The 18,088-nt window shown below is 40.9% G+C and overlaps 1 protein-coding gene across 1 annotated transcript in view; it reads left to right on the forward strand.

Annotated features, from left to right (window-relative positions):
- The window catches only part of maml3 (mastermind-like transcriptional coactivator 3), a 117,569-nt gene extending 100,258 nt beyond the window's left edge, over nt 1-17,311 (forward strand). Inside the window, exons 4-6 of the mRNA XM_028017966.1 lie at nt 8,338-8,571; nt 11,212-11,290; nt 14,259-17,311. Of these exons, the coding sequence (XP_027873767.1) occupies nt 8,338-8,571; nt 11,212-11,290; nt 14,259-15,343 (1,398 nt within the window). The 3' untranslated portion in view covers nt 15,344-17,311. The remainder of the gene's footprint in view (nt 1-8,337; nt 8,572-11,211; nt 11,291-14,258) is intronic.
- The last annotated feature ends 777 nt before the right edge of the window (nt 17,312-18,088 follow it).

An 18,088-nucleotide genomic window follows, 5' to 3' on the forward strand; every position in this document is an offset into this window, starting at 1 on the left:
TGGAAATACAGAAAAATCCTGGATGAAAACCTGTTGGAGGTTACATACGAGTTGAGACTCAGGAAGACGTTCACCCTCCACAAACACGTAGAGGCAAACCCCAAACGGCTTGAAGCTGTAATTACAGCTAAATTTATTTGTACAAAGTATTTACTAAGAAGGGTACGGATGCATATGCACACCACACTTTTCATAACTTTAAAATAATTTCAGTAACTGAAGCCAAACTACTTGAAACGTCAGCGGATGTACTTAAAAGCTGTGGTTAGCTAGTCACTGTTCACTGCTAGAGTAACGTAGTGCTATCAAGTGTCAGGTTAAACGCTAACTAAATCTAGCTAACTGTTTGTCTCACACACAACATAAATAAGAGGAATGCAGTTAAACGAAATTTACTCATTCCTCCCCTGCTAATCAGCAAAAAAGAAAGCAGTTGCAATGACTCAAGGCAGGTGTGGAGACAACGTGGCTGAACAAACAGTGAGATGAACCAACTTCATTTGCAAATACAACCATCTTCTACAATAAGCGTCTGACTTTACACTGGAGACAGATTACATGTGATATTGGACAAGCAGATGTCACATTTGTAGAAACAGATATGCTTGTCTGAATTGGGTGTGTAATGTAAGTGCACGTCACCGACTGTAAAAATAAACACCAACCAATAGATTTGTTGTCGCTGAAATCGGAGTTTAACGAATTTCACGCTACACGACTGCAAACGAGCGTGGAGTGACATTCCTTGCTGTATGCCGTCTGTGGGTGGCTGTCTGTCTCTGCAGAGAAATCACTTTGTTAAGCACAGCGCCTCCAAACAGAGCTCCTGCTGCAGGGATTCATTTACTTAAACTGATCCCCTCCTGCATGCCTACATGGATTTCACAGTGTCCCTGCATGGCATCATCTCGCTACAGTTATGGTTTTGGGATGATCCCGAGAACCCCGTTAGGCGACCTCTTTATTGCCTTTTTTTTTACACTCCTTCAGTCTCTGATGGGGGAAATTCATGGTAAATTTTAACTTTGACGTTAGCCTGAAATAACGTGTGTGCGCCAGTGTGCAGATTCAGAAGATTCAGAAATAGGCCAGTTAGGGTTTAGAGGAGAGAGATGTTAGAGATTAAACAGACCTCTGTGGGGAGCAAGGCTCTTCTTCAGCAGTTTAAATATAACTCCCCTCTGGGGGAAACTGTGCAAGTTTGTGTGCCGGTGTGTTTTCAGGGGCGGAGTTAGGGGAGGTGAATGGATGTGCTGTTCTAATCAACAAGGCGTTAAAAAAAATAAAACTTTTACCCATTGTCCATGTTTTGTGGGCATAGATTGTTTATCCTGTGATTTAAATGACAAAAAAAGAAATTAGTAAATTCTAGGATGTTGAGGCTAGTTTTGGAAGAAGACCTGAAAAATGACGGTAGACAACATCAGTATGTCAGAGTGATGTCTTCTTTACTTGTGGCGCTCTGGGAATAGTCAGTTCAGTGAGGTCTGTCTCCACCATCTGCTCAGGGTTAGTGTGTTTGTGTGTTTTCATATGTGACTTTGTGAATCAGTCAGCAGGTGGTGCACAGCATGCATAGTAATAATGCTTTAACTATGAGCTCAAATACCCAATATCCCACACGGGCAAAATATGACCCGAGAATCAGAGGTTTTAACATTGAAAAATCAGCGGTTTAACCAAAAACAAGTCTGTGGAAACTACGTCAAGTTGGTGAGTCTTCATTTAAATCAAAATGGCATTTTAAATGGCCTTTTTAATTAAGTTCCTTACTATGTTTTCTTCGCCTTGGTGGGAAGGTTGTTTTTGTAGAACCAGACAGAGAGAGTCCTGGTGGCTACCTTTCTTTACCATTTCATTCTTTAGCAGTTTTCTTTTCATACTCCAAAAAATTTGAGGTCAAAAAAAGCAGCCAACCATGGGATATATTTTTGTTTTGTCTTATAACCAATAAGGTTTTGTCTTTGCTTGGGCAGCCATGGTATTTCTATAGTTGGTGGTAGGAAGAGAGCATGGCAGGAATTCCTTTACCTTTATTCCTTAACACCTAAACCGACAGGCATGCCCCCAAATTATCCAGATTTAGGTCTAAAATGATCTTTTAATTTTTTTTTCCAATATGTTTCTGCTAGCTAATATTGGCTAGATTTTTTTTTTTTTAATCTGGTCATCCTAACATGCGAAAACTTGATTTGTGTTGCCTCAATGTCAATCATTTTTTGTCACTTATCTGTAAGAACTGTCTAAATAATTTTTAACATGACAATTTTTTAAAATAAAATGTAAAGAAAAAGTATTTTTATCTTCTTTTTTTTGAAAATTGACAAATCTTTTACATTACTTTATTCTTTTAAATAGTTTGAAATATTTCTTAAATAAAACATCTTCAGCTGCACAAACATGAAAGATTATTTTCCAAGCTCATTTCTTCACAGCGGGGTTAATAAATCTAAAATCCCCCTGCCACCAATTTGATAACTGCATGTTTTCTGAATGAGGTCAAGATAAAGAGCTTAAAACAATAGGAGGTAATTTCCTTTTTCTTTCTCCAGCAAATCCATTAATTCTCTGTCATTGTGATCATTTTCACAAGTTTTTAATAAGATGTTTCTTTGAAGAAACGCCACATTGGATTTTGTGGTCCTCTCTCCATCAGTCACTGGTTGTGAAGGGAAACCAGTCACAGACTGTGAGCTGGATTACCACATGTCTGCACCTTCTCCACGTTCACAGTAGGGTCAGGGTGTGAAGTGTGATCCTGTAGGACATGGAGGCATTGGTGAGCGCTGGCTGTGAAGCGTGCCCTTCATCAACCAGAGACGACACAGACGCGTTCCATGCAGCCGCCGCAGCACAAACCATCCCCAGCTGCGTCGCTGCTGCAGATCCGAACGCAGACGTGAGACGTCGTGCATACAGATGTCCTTTTCCGTTCGCCATATCTGTGATCTTGCAGCTGTATTCTCTGTAAGAGTCTCCTCACCTATCCAAACCTCTCTGCTTCCCCTCTCTCCTCTTTACACCGCCCTCCTGCCCCTCTTCTCTTTTCTTCTCTTCTCGATCACACAAGTGGGTGACAGATGTGAGCGACTGTGTGGAGCACACAGACACCCTATGCTCTGTTGCCAGCCACCGCTGCTCCTCCAGGCTGCGAGTATATGTGTTTTCTCAATGTGCAAGCTGTAAGGCTTCATGCAGTGCTGTTTTAATCTGTGTTTGTTTTTTGATTTTTACTGTGGGCGCCCTGATTTAGGTGTCTGCATGTGTTATTTCATAGTAGCAAACGCAACCTTTAATCTCTCTCCTGTGAGATTCATTTCAGGATGCAGATACACCTTTAAATACACACACACACACACACACACACACACGCCCACACAGCAAATGCAGTGGCCATGTTTCTGCTACATGAGACCATGACAGTCTCACTAACGCACACGGGCAAGCACACGCGCACACACTTCCGCTCACTTAGAGTGTAATGAAATCACCTGGGCTCTCCTTGCTTCCTAACTCAATAAAGCTGACAGGCTGCAATACACACATACACACAAACATCCTCCGGAGTGACCGGTAATACATTCAGCATCTCTTTGATTTCATCCTTCTTTCTTATGCTGAGCAGCAGCTAAGAGAAGTAGCTCCTGTTGTGGATTGCTTTGAAAGTTTGCGGTCTGAGTGGAGCTGGTGGTGTGCTTTTGGGGAAGGACTGAAGAGATGGAAAAAGATGGGACTGGTTCGAATCAGAACACACTCTTTAGAAACGTTTTGTTTTAGCGTTAGAGGAGTTGTTCAGGATTTCTAAATTAAGGTTGTGTAAAAGGGTTATATGCAGTCAATATCTTCCTTTTAGTAGATAACTCTCATTGCATCTAGGCCTGTTGCAATAATCAATAAATCAATTAATCGCATGATAAATTAAAACAAATTCAATCATTTCCACTGGTATGATTTATTGTTTATCTCTTCTTTTTCTCTCTTTCTGAAATCTCGATGATAAAAGTCTTCAGTTTGGTGCTTTGGTCTCAGTTAACCCTGTTTTGAAGGACAATTTTGTCTACAAATACTTCAAAATTCATTTTAATTGTTGTTTTATTTATTTATTTTGGATATTTAAAATGTTTTCCATTTCCAGTGTTAAATGTTCATTAGAACTGAAACTGTACTGATCTTTGAGAATGTGTTATTGTATTATTATTGTTGCCATTACCATTATATTACTTAAAAATGGTATCCAAACAACAACATTATTGTTTATCACAATAGCTGCTGGAACAATTTATCAACCAGCAAAATTTGTTATCGTGACAGGCCTAATTTCATCGTCATTTAGTTTAAATCAGTATCATTGGTACTGAGGCTGAAGCTAACGGCTAATATCAAATTCTATATTTATACACTGTGGCGAATGATCTAGGTACTACAAGTACCAAGTGACAGTTTTCTTCAAAAGGCCAAAATAGCTGGAGGCCCTAAGTATTTTTGTGATATGGCCACAAGAAGTAAAACTACTTTTCTATTTTTGTTTACATCTTATATTAGTAATTAGTAAGGTTAGCACAGTTAGCATAACTGAAACAGATGTCTATGTATTCCTGAAAGAAAATCATAAGACAAATTAAGACATTTTCCACTCCAGCATTTTCCATAGCAGACTTTGGTTCAAATGCCTGAAGGATAAATAAGACAACTTTTCTTCACACTGTTCAGCCATCCTGTTATCTGTTCAAGCTCTACTCTCTCTCTCGCTCTCTTGCAGTCAGAATAAACTGCAGACATGTCTCAGCGTGTCATAAAAAATTGTGTTGTTACTGAACGCCTAGTACGCATTACAGAAAAGATTATTTTTTGAGGCTCGTCAAGCTGAAAATTGCCTGATTTTCAGTGATTCTCTAATGAGGCGGTCTTCACTTAAACTGCTTTTAGACTTTAAGTCTCTCCGTCACTTTATCAGATCGGAAACCTTTCAAATGTTTTATTCTCGAAGTTCACTAGTCTGCACTAGACAGAAGTGTCTCCTCTCTGCCTCTCTGATTTGACAGTGGAATAGTGTAGTGTACACTATTGTGATGTTGTGATGTTTTTGGGTATGGAGTGTATTAAAACTTGGCCCTTCTCAGATTAGCCATTAGCTTCAGCCTGTGGGAGAAGCTAATCTGTATTTATAGTAAATGAATACACAGAGAGAAGAGAGCTACGGAAGTGATCGTCTGATAAACTCAGTTAGGAAAGATTACTCAGGACTCTGACTTGAGTGTAACTCTGTCTTTTTTGTATGCACACTGTGTGAGATTTGTTGGGGTCTGCCCAACAAATCCGTGCCTCGTCGAAGGGTGACGAGGCACGACGGCCATAACCGGTCCTCCGAGCGCCATCTGCTCATCGCCGCAGCTACTGTTGCCAGGGTACCTGCTCTCCTCCCTTCCATGGCTCATCACCTCCAAGCTCAGACTTGATTTTTTTCTCCCTAAACGAGATCAACACTCAAAGTCTCCCGCTTAGTCCCTCATCCTGCTCTCCTGCCTCCTTTCTCAGCTCACACATGGTGATTTATTTTCTCTTTTCTTTTCCCATCAGGAAGGTGCATTACTTCCACCAAAAGCTTTTATTCCGTATGTCCATCTTTTCTGTTTAATCCTTATTTGTGCGGACATGATGCGGGCTCCCTCTGTTTAGAGGGGGAGATCTGAAGAGAGAAAGGAGAAAGAGAGTTTGGAGGAGGCAATGTTTAGAGAAAAAGGAAGAAAAGAGGAAGAGTGAGATGGGGAGAGAGGGACAGATCGTAGATCAGAACCGTCATGATTGAGCCATCTGCTGAGAGGAGGCCACTGAGACTCTCTCTCACACACACACACCCCCACACACACACATTCCTGAGATTAAAGATCTCCACTGCCACCTGTTGGTAGATTCCCAACACCACATGCTCTGCAGGCAATCATCTGACTGCTCTGCCTCCATCAAGGCACAAACAAGCGGAGATGAGACACGTATCTGTGAACATCGATCAGTCTGGTCTGTTTGTCTGTTAAGCCGGTCTTGAGCGGCTGACTCTGTTTGCTCTGCAGGGTGTTTTGGTGCTCTAATATACAAGCTTTATCTTTACCTTCCTCCTCTCTAAGAAGAGCAGAGTCTCAACACGGATTATGAGGCTTTGACTCATTCAGAACATGTCGAGGACGGTTGTATTTTAGAGAATTTAACCGAGACTATGATTCGGCACCGTAATCCCGGTTTTTGCTGTTTCCTGCTCGCCTGCAGGTAAATGTGATTTGTTGTACAAAGTCTGATGGCCTGTGTTGTTGCCGTTTTATATCTGCAAAGTGCAAACACTTTGCATTGGCCATGAAATGTTCCTTCTGCTTCCATCTTTTCAATTGCTGGCAAGCCTAAACGTTGTCCACTCTTGCTCTGCTGTCTAACCTTTAATAGACCCATAAACGCTGCACTCCCATTGGCCAGAGCAGGCCATTTCATCCTATTACAGATTAGCATACGGCCGAGTGGAGAGGGAAGTGCTCTTTATATGATAATGAGGAGCTAATGTATGCAGAGAGGACAAACCAGCGCCCCACTGGGAGGACTCAGGGTGGCCCATGTCTGTCTTTAGTTTTGACTGTCTCTCTTTGTGAGCTGAAAACCACCAAACACAGATGGAGTAAAGCTGCCACTGTACGTTGATATGGTTTTGCGAGTGCACTGAATATTTTTCTCATCTCCACCTGATTCCCGTTGTGTCGTGAGCAGTCAGGGACTCGGAGCTGGATGTTTTCATCGCCTGAAATTACTTCATTAAGCGATGAGACTCTAATGGGACTGTTTTTATTGGGTTTTACCCACTATGCGTAAACAAGAACATAAATAAGACTTGGAAATTTTAATTTCTTTTGAGTGAGAGAGGATTACAGTTCCCCACTTTTCTGCCTCGGCAGAGAGAGAATAGAGGCTGTTGAGAAACTGATCCCAGCATCACATCGACAGTTTGTACCAGTTTGTACCAGTACATTAGCATTACGTTCCTCACTCTTCACATCTAAAACCTGTAAACACAGTACCTATGTCAGAACCCTTTGCATAACAGTTTATTGTTGTTTTTAGTTTGGTACATTTATGAATTATGAAGATGAGTAAACATAAAAATGCAAAAATCGTGTTAATCATTTGCTGAAAAGCATAATTACACCCAATTTCTGTTTAATTTTATTCAGATGCAAGTTGAAGCTTTTGAAATATGACATGACTCTAAACAAAGCCTTTTTGAAAGCAATATAAACCTTATTTGTCTTCAATTTAGAGCTGCTGCCAAAGTAAAGCTACATTTACTCATTAGTTTTTTGCTGGAAAAATGTGACTCATGCTTCCATTACGTCACATCCAGATCGCTGCAGCGTATGTCAATCTGGGTCGGTTACAAAGTGTGCAGATTAAACTGGCTTCCCATATTTAAATTGAATTCAGGATTTTTATTTTATTTTTTTTACTAAAGGGTCTGATCCAGTCTGACTGATCTTTTTAACATCTGCTCACCAGTGAGAGCTTTCTGAATGCCTTGTATTTTCCAGGAACTGGACTGAAATGTGAAGGTGATCAGGCTTTTGCAGCAGCAAAAGGTTTCAGGTCCATTGTGGGTGCACTTCTTACACCAGAAATATTAGTGTCACCACATAATGCTCATTGGTTTCGCTTGGTTTTTGCTCCAAATAGAGCATAAGACTATGGCAATGGCTTTTATTAGTGACTTTTAATTGTCATTGCTTGATTGTTTTTAAAATGTGCTTTTTGAATAAATTTGTTATTCAAACTGACTTGTATGATGAGGTGAAGAGTAAGCTGACTTATTATGAAACTACTGCTTATTTGACTGTGTTTAGTGATGGTTTGTTTATTCTTATTTGAATATTTTTTGTGATCTATAAAGCTCTTTATAGTTGCACATGTATTTGATAAACACAAAATAAAAGCTGTGTTTAAGACAGTTATAGTACATTTTAACGCTTTTTTGCTTAGTTGTACAGCAGTGAAATGTTACCATATTACATGTTACAAAGTTTTAACTGAAGGTGTAGTAAAAAGAGATGACTTGTTTCAAAGATTAAGCATTTAATTTTAAAACTACTCACCATGAAACAAATCCAGACTGCTAAAAAGTCAGATATGAGCAAGGAGCTTTAGAAAACCTAGTTTTGGTTGGTGTTAGACTAATTCTCCCTCTTTTTTCCTAAAATAATATTTGATAAGACACAAATATTTAATTTCTCAAAGCTTTAGTGTTAATCACATAATTACCTGTTCAACAGTCTTCCTGACCTGTTGCTTTCTTCTTCTGTGATGTTTCAGGAGCAAGGCGTGGTGGGAATGTCCCGGCCACCCGGTGCAATACCCCCTCCTCACCCAGCTGGGGGCGTTGCCTCTGGCGTGGGCCCCAGCCAAGGGTCAGGTCCACCTCCAGTCTACCCCAGCAACCAGCAGGCGGCCATGATGAAACAGATGATGGTGATGGAAGAGAAGAGAATGCAGATACAAATGATGGAGCAACAAAAGATCCAGAGGCAGCATCTTCTGGTCGAACAGGTGACAGAAGGACTTTGCAGTCGACCTCCGCTTGTGTGTGTAACCCTCTCATGTTCCTGACTGAAGTCAGGTTGCAGGTTTAATTACTCACATCCAGCCCGCTCCTCACCATTTCCTTTTCATCTCTGTAATGTGTGTGTGTGTTTGGCTCACAAGCCTCCTGCTGTGATAATGTAGTGTTTGCTTTTTATTTCTCCTTCTGAGAGAAATCAAGTGGTAAAGAGTTCTGAACTATGATGTTGCCATCCACCATGTGTCTTTTAATTGGATCAGCAAAAAGGAAACGCACACAGACCCGCAAACACAGGAGTGTGTACTGAGAAGCCACACTGCCACCGTCTGACTGGATATTAGGGCTGAAACATTTTTGTTTTCTTCTTAGTAATTAATGTATCAGTTATTCTGACAATCAATCAGACCAAAGGAAGTGCCATATTCTGCCAATTTTTCATTTGACAACAGAAAAAGACGCAAACAAGCAAATTTAGAAAATGCTGTACATTTGCCTAAAATACAATAACATACAATTCATTTAGTGTTTGACCATATGAAGCAAATGATGCGTCTGCATGTGAAAACCTCAACCCTTCCTGCTTGATTTAACATACAGTGAAGAGCTAATCAGTTGACTATTTTTGGACTACGTAATTAATAATTTCTATAGAAAAGGGTGCTTAATAGGATAATTTTTTAGTTTATTTCTCTTATTACAGAACTTGAATAAGTTGAAGCTAAAACCACGTCACTTCAGGAGTTCAGGGTAGAAGATTCTTGGAAAGGTTTTTTTTTTTATCTTAAATGCAAAATATTAAAGTTTTTTTGTACGGTTTTGATTCAGTCCACTTTATATCATAATTGAAGGTGTCGTTTGGTGTATGTCTGTGCCAGCTTTGCATTTATAGACACTGAAATGTTCACCCATTTTTGTTTACAAAATAGCGAAGGCTCAAGCTGGAGAACAATTTTCATCTCGTCCGATATCTTCAGTTGAATTAAATTTAACTATGACTAGGGCCTTTCTAACACATAAATATGTTTTGTTGCTTTGACTACATGCTTAAGATCGCTGTCCGACTGGAAGGTGAACCAGTAGTCTCCAGATCTGTGTTCCTTGATCTTCATGATGCTGTGTGTTCACGAATGATCACTAACAAACATCTGCTGCCTTCAACAAACAGCTAGACTTGTGTTTAAATTAAAATATACAAAGATTAACTTTATTAGATGATATTTGAAGGCTCTTATTTATACAATGTTTAATTTAGGGGTATCAGATTAAGGAGAGATGAAAACCTATGGAGGCCACATCTTTCAGATTGCAAATCAAACTTGCAGAGCTTCATGTTGGTTTAGCACGTAAAAATAAAATAAATGAAAGTATGTTGCAAGAGAAATTTCAAGGGGCTTCATTAATGTTGCAAGGCCCTTTTCTCCGATTCAGCCGTTTTCTTCAGTATCAACTTAACTGCCATCTGTGCCCAGCAGTGCCGACACCTGTTTCTAACAGGTTGAACATCTGTCTGAAAGAAGATCAACATCTGTTCATATAGTATCCAAGACCTGTCTGCTCTTTACTGTACCAAAGTCTGTGTCTTCTGTATCAAGCGCCTGTTTGGCCTCAGATACGAGTCCAGTCCTCACAAGGCCAGTGTTTATCTTTGCTTTACCAAACAACTGATTAACCTCAACTCTACCAAGCATCTGGCTTACATTTACCTTAGCAGCATAATTTGCTGCAAGTGTCTGCCTAACTTCCACTGCACCTACATCTGTCTTTTTCACGTAACATCTGTTTCAATTATCCGGTACCAAACACCTGGATCATCATAGCTAAGGGGCTGTGAACCATCTCACTTTAAACTAATCTTACATCTGTGGCATCTCTAGTTCCAGCGGTTGTCAACATCTGCTTAGTTCATTTTGAAACAAAGGTTGCTCAGCTTTTATGGTAGATGCCTCAACATATACAGTACAGACCAAAAGTTTGGACACACCTTTTAATTCAACGAGTTTCCTTTATTTTCATGACTATTGACATTGTAGAATCACACTGAAGGCATCAAACTATGAATAACACATGTGGAAATATGCACTAAACAAAAAAGTGTACAACAACTGAAAATACCCCTTATATTCTAGTTTCTTCAAAGTAGCAACCTTTTGCTGTGATTACTGCTTTGCACACACTCTGCATTTTCTTGATGAGCTTCAAGAGGTAGTCACCTGAAATAGTTTTCACTTCATAGGTGTGCCCTCTCAGGTTAATAAGTGGGATTTCTTGCCTTATAAATAGTCATGAAAATAAAGAAAACCCATTTTAATTAGAAGGTGTGTCCAAACTTTTGGTCTGTACTGTATGTCAGGTAAGGACACTTGCTGTAAATTTCCTCTGTGTCAGCATTTTCAGAACGTGCTGTTGATCCTAAATAGTTAGTGTTAAATTAATCTTTGGTTCATACTCGAAATTGATCTTATATCTAAAGTGAAAGTTTGTTTTATTTGGGTTTTCCACTCCTTGATTTTTTTTCCATTAATGGTGCTGCATGATGATGTCAAGTCCTAAACAGATGGATCTGACCTGAGAGAGGGTTGTGCAGTTCCAACATGTGCTCATAATTATTTGTATTTGTGTGTCTTTAGCTCCAGCAGCAGCAGCATCTCCCCAGGCAGATGGGCCAGGGCCAGAGGAATCCATACCCCCAAGTCAATCAGTACCAAGGTAAAACACACAAAATACCCGAGCTCATTCCATAAAAAGATAGGCAGACAGACAGTCTCTTCTACAAGGCTCATCCTCACATTACAACCACAACCTCAATGTATTTTATTGGGATTTAATGTGACAGACCTACCAAAGACAAGTGCACTTTTGTGATACTGAAGGAAAATTACACATTGTGACAAACACTTTTTCTGGGCAAGACGATGATGCTAAATATCAGTCCAGAGCTACAATGCAAAGGTTTAGTTCAAAGCATATTCATGTGACGGTCTGGCCTAGTCAAAGTTCAGGCTTAAAGATAGCTGAAAATCTTTGAGAAGATTGAAAAATGAATCTGCCCAGAAGCTTTGGCTATTTTGCAAAGAATAGACTGTAGTGGAGACACACACCAAATATTTGCAGGTGTAATTAAAGTAAAACGTAGTTCTGAAACGAGTGTAAACTGAAGGAGTCAGAATTCAAATGCACAACTTACTTTTCAAGAATTTTGTTTGCAAAATATTTTGAAAACTATCATTTTTCTTCCACTTCTTACTGCTTTGTATTGATCTCTCAACATACAATAAAAATAAAATGAGTTGACGTTTGTGGTGATAAATGCTAAATGTGAAAATGAGTCCTGGTCCGACTGACTGTATCTCCAGCTGTAGCTTGTCTAATAAGTTGATATATAATACGGACAACCAGCATAAAACTGTTTCTGCATCGCATCCCGTCTTTCACGCTACTAACTCAGTTCACTGGTTAGAATCTAAAAGCAGCTCTGACCAAATATTCCTGTCAAACCCATCCCTGTCGCTTTTATCTGCCTCAGTCAGATATATATCCGTCATCTTTGAGTTGCTCTTTCTCCTCTCTTCTGCCTCATTCTCTCTGGGAAAAAAAATCCTGATCTGCCTGTTACCAAGGCAACTTGTCCGTCCTGCATCCCCCAGAGTTCCGGTGAAGTCAGTGAGATGGATGAGATGAGGGAAGTGAGAGGGAGGGGGGGGACTGGCAACAAGAGGAAGAGGTAGACAGTCCTGGTAGGTAGAACCTGAGGTTGGGAATGGAGGAGGAGTGAAGATGAGTGGGTGAGAGGATGATGGAGAGATGGAGGGGGGGGAGTCAACACTCAAGCCATTTATAGCCATTAGTCTGTCTGTAAGTCTGGGAAGGTAAGGTGGAGAGGAAGATGATTCCAGATGAAACTATTGCAGATATACAGCCAGAGTAAAGCTGTGCGGTATTAGGAAAACATGTGGCATATTGGTGAATGTTGCCATAAATAAACAAATCATTAATAAGTGTTAATGTACATAGAAAACATAGACCTCAGAAATTTTGTAAACAATTCAGCAAATTTCCAGCTTCTTTGGGATGGTGGTCAGACGTTTCTCAAACCTCAGTGGCATGAGTCAACAGAAACTCAATAAAATACCTTCAAAACAATTTGAGCAACTTATGCTGTCTTGTTGAAAATAAATGTTTTACATTAAGGAGGTTTTACATGATACTAAATAGTGGGGTTGAGGTATATCTGAGTTATTATGTTATGTTGATGGGGGGGAGCAATATGTGGATAATGTCTCCATTTCTAAACTCAGCTGTGAGATAATTGATGGATAAAACTGAAGAATTTGGAGTCAGCTGTCCTGCACTGACCAAATACATATACAATTGCTATAATTATTATATTGAAGCGTGTATGCATGCCCTCTGAAATATAGCATCTAACCAGTCTACTTTGATTGCGGTATTGCGCAAATTGTCTTAGCTGGTAGCATTCATGAGTTTCTTCCTACTCGTGAGCCTGGATTGCATTATCCATCAAGTTCTCACTCGTCTGTTACATTTCAGGTCTGAGCTTTAAGAAGAGGGATTAGTGGAATGGTGTCAGTATTGGGTCTATTAAAGGATTTAGAGCCATTTTCATGTCCTCAAGCTCCTTCAGTTATGCTTTAATAGGAGAAACTGTGAAAATGAGTTGCTGGCGCTCAACTGTGTTCATCTGTGTCATGTTTTGGTGAACTGAGGTAGATGGCACATATTTTTGAGATTCAGGAGTTCATTTGTCACACGCTCTGTTATGCATGCATAGCATACAGTGAAACATGCCCTGAATCACTCTTTGGCTGGAGGATAGACAGAAGGAAAATATGAAACTAGAAATCACAAGAGGCAACCCACGAAATATGCTGAGGAATAAGCAGGAAGGAAAAATGAGCAACTGTGACTGTTGTTGTGGGTAGATCACTGGCTGAACACAAACTTTCAGTGTCGTCTTTTATCAACAGTGGATATTGCACCTGAATGATGAAATAAATAATAAATAAAAAGACGGTTACTGGGGTGGGAAGCGTCTTTGATCATTTTAATTATTCGATCCAAAGGTCCTGTTGGTTACAATTCTGAGATGTGATGCTGATGATCAGAATGATTTTTACAGCGGTCATGAAGCCATGCGTCACTGGGTGGTAAATCCACTTGTGACCTGAGAAAGTATGTAAATAGAGCAGGTGAGATCATCTGTAAGATGAATCCAGGTGTGTGATACTGTTCATCTTTTCCACTGGACCATCTCCAATGAAGAGAGGAGAAGAGAGTAGAAATGACTTCTTTCTGCAGTGGTCCACCACCGTTTTATTCTGACATTCAGGAGGAACTGGGATTTTTTTTCTGGTATCGTCTGACCTGTATCTCCACATCTTCCATGAAATCTGGCTCATGGTTGTTTGAACTATGAGGAGTCATAGTGGAGTCCCAGAAAAACCTTGTGGGACTCCAGTTTGGAGGGTGATGGTCCTGGACAATTAGAGGCCCACCTTCTCTACAAGGGGGACTATCTGAGGGGAAGTCCAGCACCATAAAAACAATTTTATAAACATAGTTCCTAAACCTCAGCATTTATTTGTTGATTTTTTTGTCCATCCCCATTTGTCTCTCTTTTTTATTGTTCTAGCATCTCTTTAATTTGCATTCACAGGTCCTCCACAAGATCTGGCATCCAGAAGCCAATCACTCCAAAATATGCGGTCCTCTCGACTCCTCCAGCAGCAGCACAACCAGCAGCAGATGGTCCAGATGAATTCTGTTCAGGGTCAAGGTGGCCCAGTGGGACCTCAAGCCGACATGGGACTATCCTATGGCACCCAGGGGTCCAACCAGGGTGCCTTATATGGCCTCAACCCTTCGATGAGCCAAATAATCCACCAGCAGCAGCACCAGAACCAAAGCGTCCAAGCCTCCATGGGTCTTCCACCGCAGCACAACTCTGCCGGAGGGCCTCCTCGGCAGGCAGGTGCAGGTCCTGGACTCGGAGGTATGCCCGGGGGCCCTGGGAGCAGCGGGGCTGGAGCTTATGGAGGGCAAGGGATGTTAATGAACTCCATAACTCAGCAGCCCCTCAAAGGCCCTGCCAAAGCCCAGTCTCAGAGACTGCAAAGCATGCTAGGAGGTGGAGGAGGTGGAGCTGGGATGGCGGCTGGTGGCTGGCCGCAGCAGCAAGGACAAGGTCTGCAGGCCATGGGGGGAGGAGTCGGAAGGACTACAGGAGGAGCAGGAGGAGATATGGTGGGGTTCACCTCCTCCCAGGGTTATGGTATGCAGCCGGGTCAACCTCCACGTATGACCAAGCAACACTTTCCAGGTTCTGGGCAGGCTGGCCAGGGAATGGACCCCAGAGTGGGCAACCCGGCTGCAAGTATGGGCAGCCCAATGATGCGGCCTCATATGGGTAATCAGCCGAGGACCAATCAGCCCCGACCCATGGTCATGAACCAGGGGATTAGCCAAGGGATGATGGCTCAGGGGATGTCTGGGATGGGGGCTTTTGGGCCAGGTCCAGGAGGCCCAGGAATAGGGGGAGGAGGAGGTGGACCCTATGGACCAGGAGGAGTTGCAGTTGGGGGTCAGCCACAGGGCTACCAAAGGACAGCCAATCAGGACATGTCATCCTATGGGTACGGGGGCGGGCCCTCAGGAGGGGGAGCCTTTGGTTTGGGTGACGGATCGGGGGCGGAGCTGGACTCGGGCGACGGGTGGATGGACGAGCTTTTCCAGAACCAATAGCCAATGGGGAACATTTTTAGAATGAACTCAACTTTGGGACATAACCTGAGAAAGTCCAACAGAAAGGATGACATGACATAGATTGGCATGTTTTGTTTTGTAAAACATGAGAGAGATTATAAATAAGTTCTGGTATTATGTTTTCTGTGTGTGTGCGTGTGGGGGTGTGTGTGCGTGTGTTTGAAATGGAAGGAGCTCTCACATGTCTTGTGCATAATATTGAAAAACAATATAAGAATTAGGAGGTGTGTTTTGTTAGTTTCACTCTTTTCTCCCCTGGAGTAAATTTTCCTTACGTTCTAGTGTTTAAAAGCGATTCCCGTTTACACCGCTTAACTTTGAACCCAAGCTTTTCTCAAACCGCAAGGCTGATGAAGAGGAAGACTATATCATTCTCAAGACGACAATTTATTTGTGTGACACCCTGCTCAGTGCTTCAGATCTCTCAACTTTATCCTCTTAATGCTCCCATTTCCACTCTCAGCTCTGTTCCCTCCACATATATACATACCCTCTCACCCAAATCTCTACCCCCACTCTCCCTCCAGAGACTCGTTCATCACTCGCAGCACTCTTTTCTCTGTTTATATTGGGCACATAACAACAGGACAAATGATGTTCTGTTATTGTGCAACACAAGCACAGCCTAGCTTGCGCCTTTTGCTAAGCAACCCACCCATAATTTCTCCTCTCTTTTTTTTGAGGGAGTTTGTTTCATTTCCTGCATTGTGTAGCACTGTATGATGGTTTTGAATGAAGAGAACAAAGTGAAGGACAGGAGTGGGATAGGACAGACAACTACAGCACAGCATACACAGTGACAACAAACTAAGAAGCTAACATGTGGACCAGTCTGTGGGACACAAGCCGCATCCCATACATCAGCCAAAAATGATCACTGGGCACTGAATGTACTCAAACACCACAAGTGACTTTATTTTGTTTTGAGGGGAATTCTTAGAGAAGCTCACCTGCAGTGCCTTGCAAAACTCCTTCAACTTTTTCATATTTTTGTCATGTTACAGTCCCAAACTTTAATGTTTTTTTTACCTGGATTTTATATTATTAACCAACTTAAGGTGAGGCAAATTTGGGGAAATGGAAGGAAAAGTAGACTGGGTTTTCAAAATTGTTCACAAATAAATGTAATGTATGGCAGGAATTACATCAGAGGGATGGTGTTTGTAAAAAGTCTTGCCACAGATTCCAAATTGGATTTAAGTGTGAATTTAAATGTCTAATCTAAACTACTACACTGTGTCTCTATAATGTGGTAGTGAATACAAATAGAAGACAGACCATTCAATATTTTTTTTTATTTTGTGAAATTAAAAACCATGCATCATTTTTCTTCCAATTACAGTTATGTGCATCGCTGTGCTGTTTTATCATCACATAAAATCCCAATAAAATAGTCTAAAGTTTGTGCCTATAATGTGAAAGAAATGTAAAAAAAATAAATAAATTGAGGAGTACGAATACCTTTGCAAGGCAGTGTAGTTTATTCCTGCTTTTTCTCTAACATCATCGCAGGCTCCGTCCTTAGCCTACAGTATGTCTGTCCATCCTCCTGTCTCAGTACAGCCTTCCCATCAGCCCTGCTTTACACCACAGCTTCTCAGCTGCAAACTGTGCTGCACTATTAGGAAAAAACACAAGCATCCCCGTTTTAGTTCACAAACCACCGCTCAGAAATTTTGATTTTGGCCTTACAGGCCAACAATATTTACCTATAAAGGCTCTCAGTGGTTCCACTTCCCTGTCGGAAACTGTTGGCTTTACGTCAGCTGCTCATGCTTTTATTCACCATCACCTTCATCAGACTGCCTCATCTTGAGTCCTGAAATGTAAACAGAAAGCTATAACATAGGTTTTATTGCTGTGGTTCTTGTCAACATGTTGCATCTCTAAATGTTTTGTATTATTCGGTGAAAGACAAGAGTGTCTGTTTTTAGGACAATGATGTAACCTACAAAACCAAAAAGCCTTCTGTTCTTATGGTTGTTGTCGTCGTCGTAAAATCCAGCCCTTTAATAGAACTCAGTCGTCCTGTAAGCGTTGCAAATGAGGCTCTATTTTTTTGTTATGTTTTTTTTTGTCACATGCGAATATGTTTGTGGGGTTGTAGCACTCAACCAGTTTTCATCAAGGAAAAATGGTTGAATAATTTAGACCCCGCGTCAGCGCTTTAAACTCACAGATTGTCGAGTCTGCTTTCCAGGACGAAGACAAAAAAGGAATTTCACTCTTCCAGAACTCCATCATTGCGCCCAGGCAGGCTCGGACTTCGGTTCCATGCCTAAGTGGAAGGAGAAAGGTGTTTGAAGGCCCTCTGTGTCTGTCTTGTCCTTTTTAGAAGTGAGAGCTCTGAGATCTGGTTTGGAAATTATTTCAGGCAGAGAACAGAAGCGTCCTCCAAATATCACAATACTGGGACCAAGTCTGTAGACAACATTTTAACAAAAATGGTTGTTGTTGATGTTCTTTGTTTTTATTTTATAATTTTTTTTACTGGTGCTGACATATATATGTGATTATGAGAAAAAAGTATATAAAAGATGATGGCTATTTGTAAATATGTTTTTACAGGTTTAAATACATCAGATATTACAGTCTCTACTCTGTAAAGAATTTACTGTTTGTTGAAAAATAGAGAAGTATTTTTATTTTTTCTTTTTCGGTTTCACTTTTAATCCATCTGAGCTATGCCATTGCACTTCAGACAATGTCTTACTACTAATTTGT

This window comes from Xiphophorus couchianus, chromosome 5 (assembly GCF_001444195.1).
Source record: "Xiphophorus couchianus chromosome 5, X_couchianus-1.0, whole genome shotgun sequence".
NCBI lineage: Eukaryota > Metazoa > Chordata > Actinopteri > Cyprinodontiformes > Poeciliidae > Xiphophorus > Xiphophorus couchianus.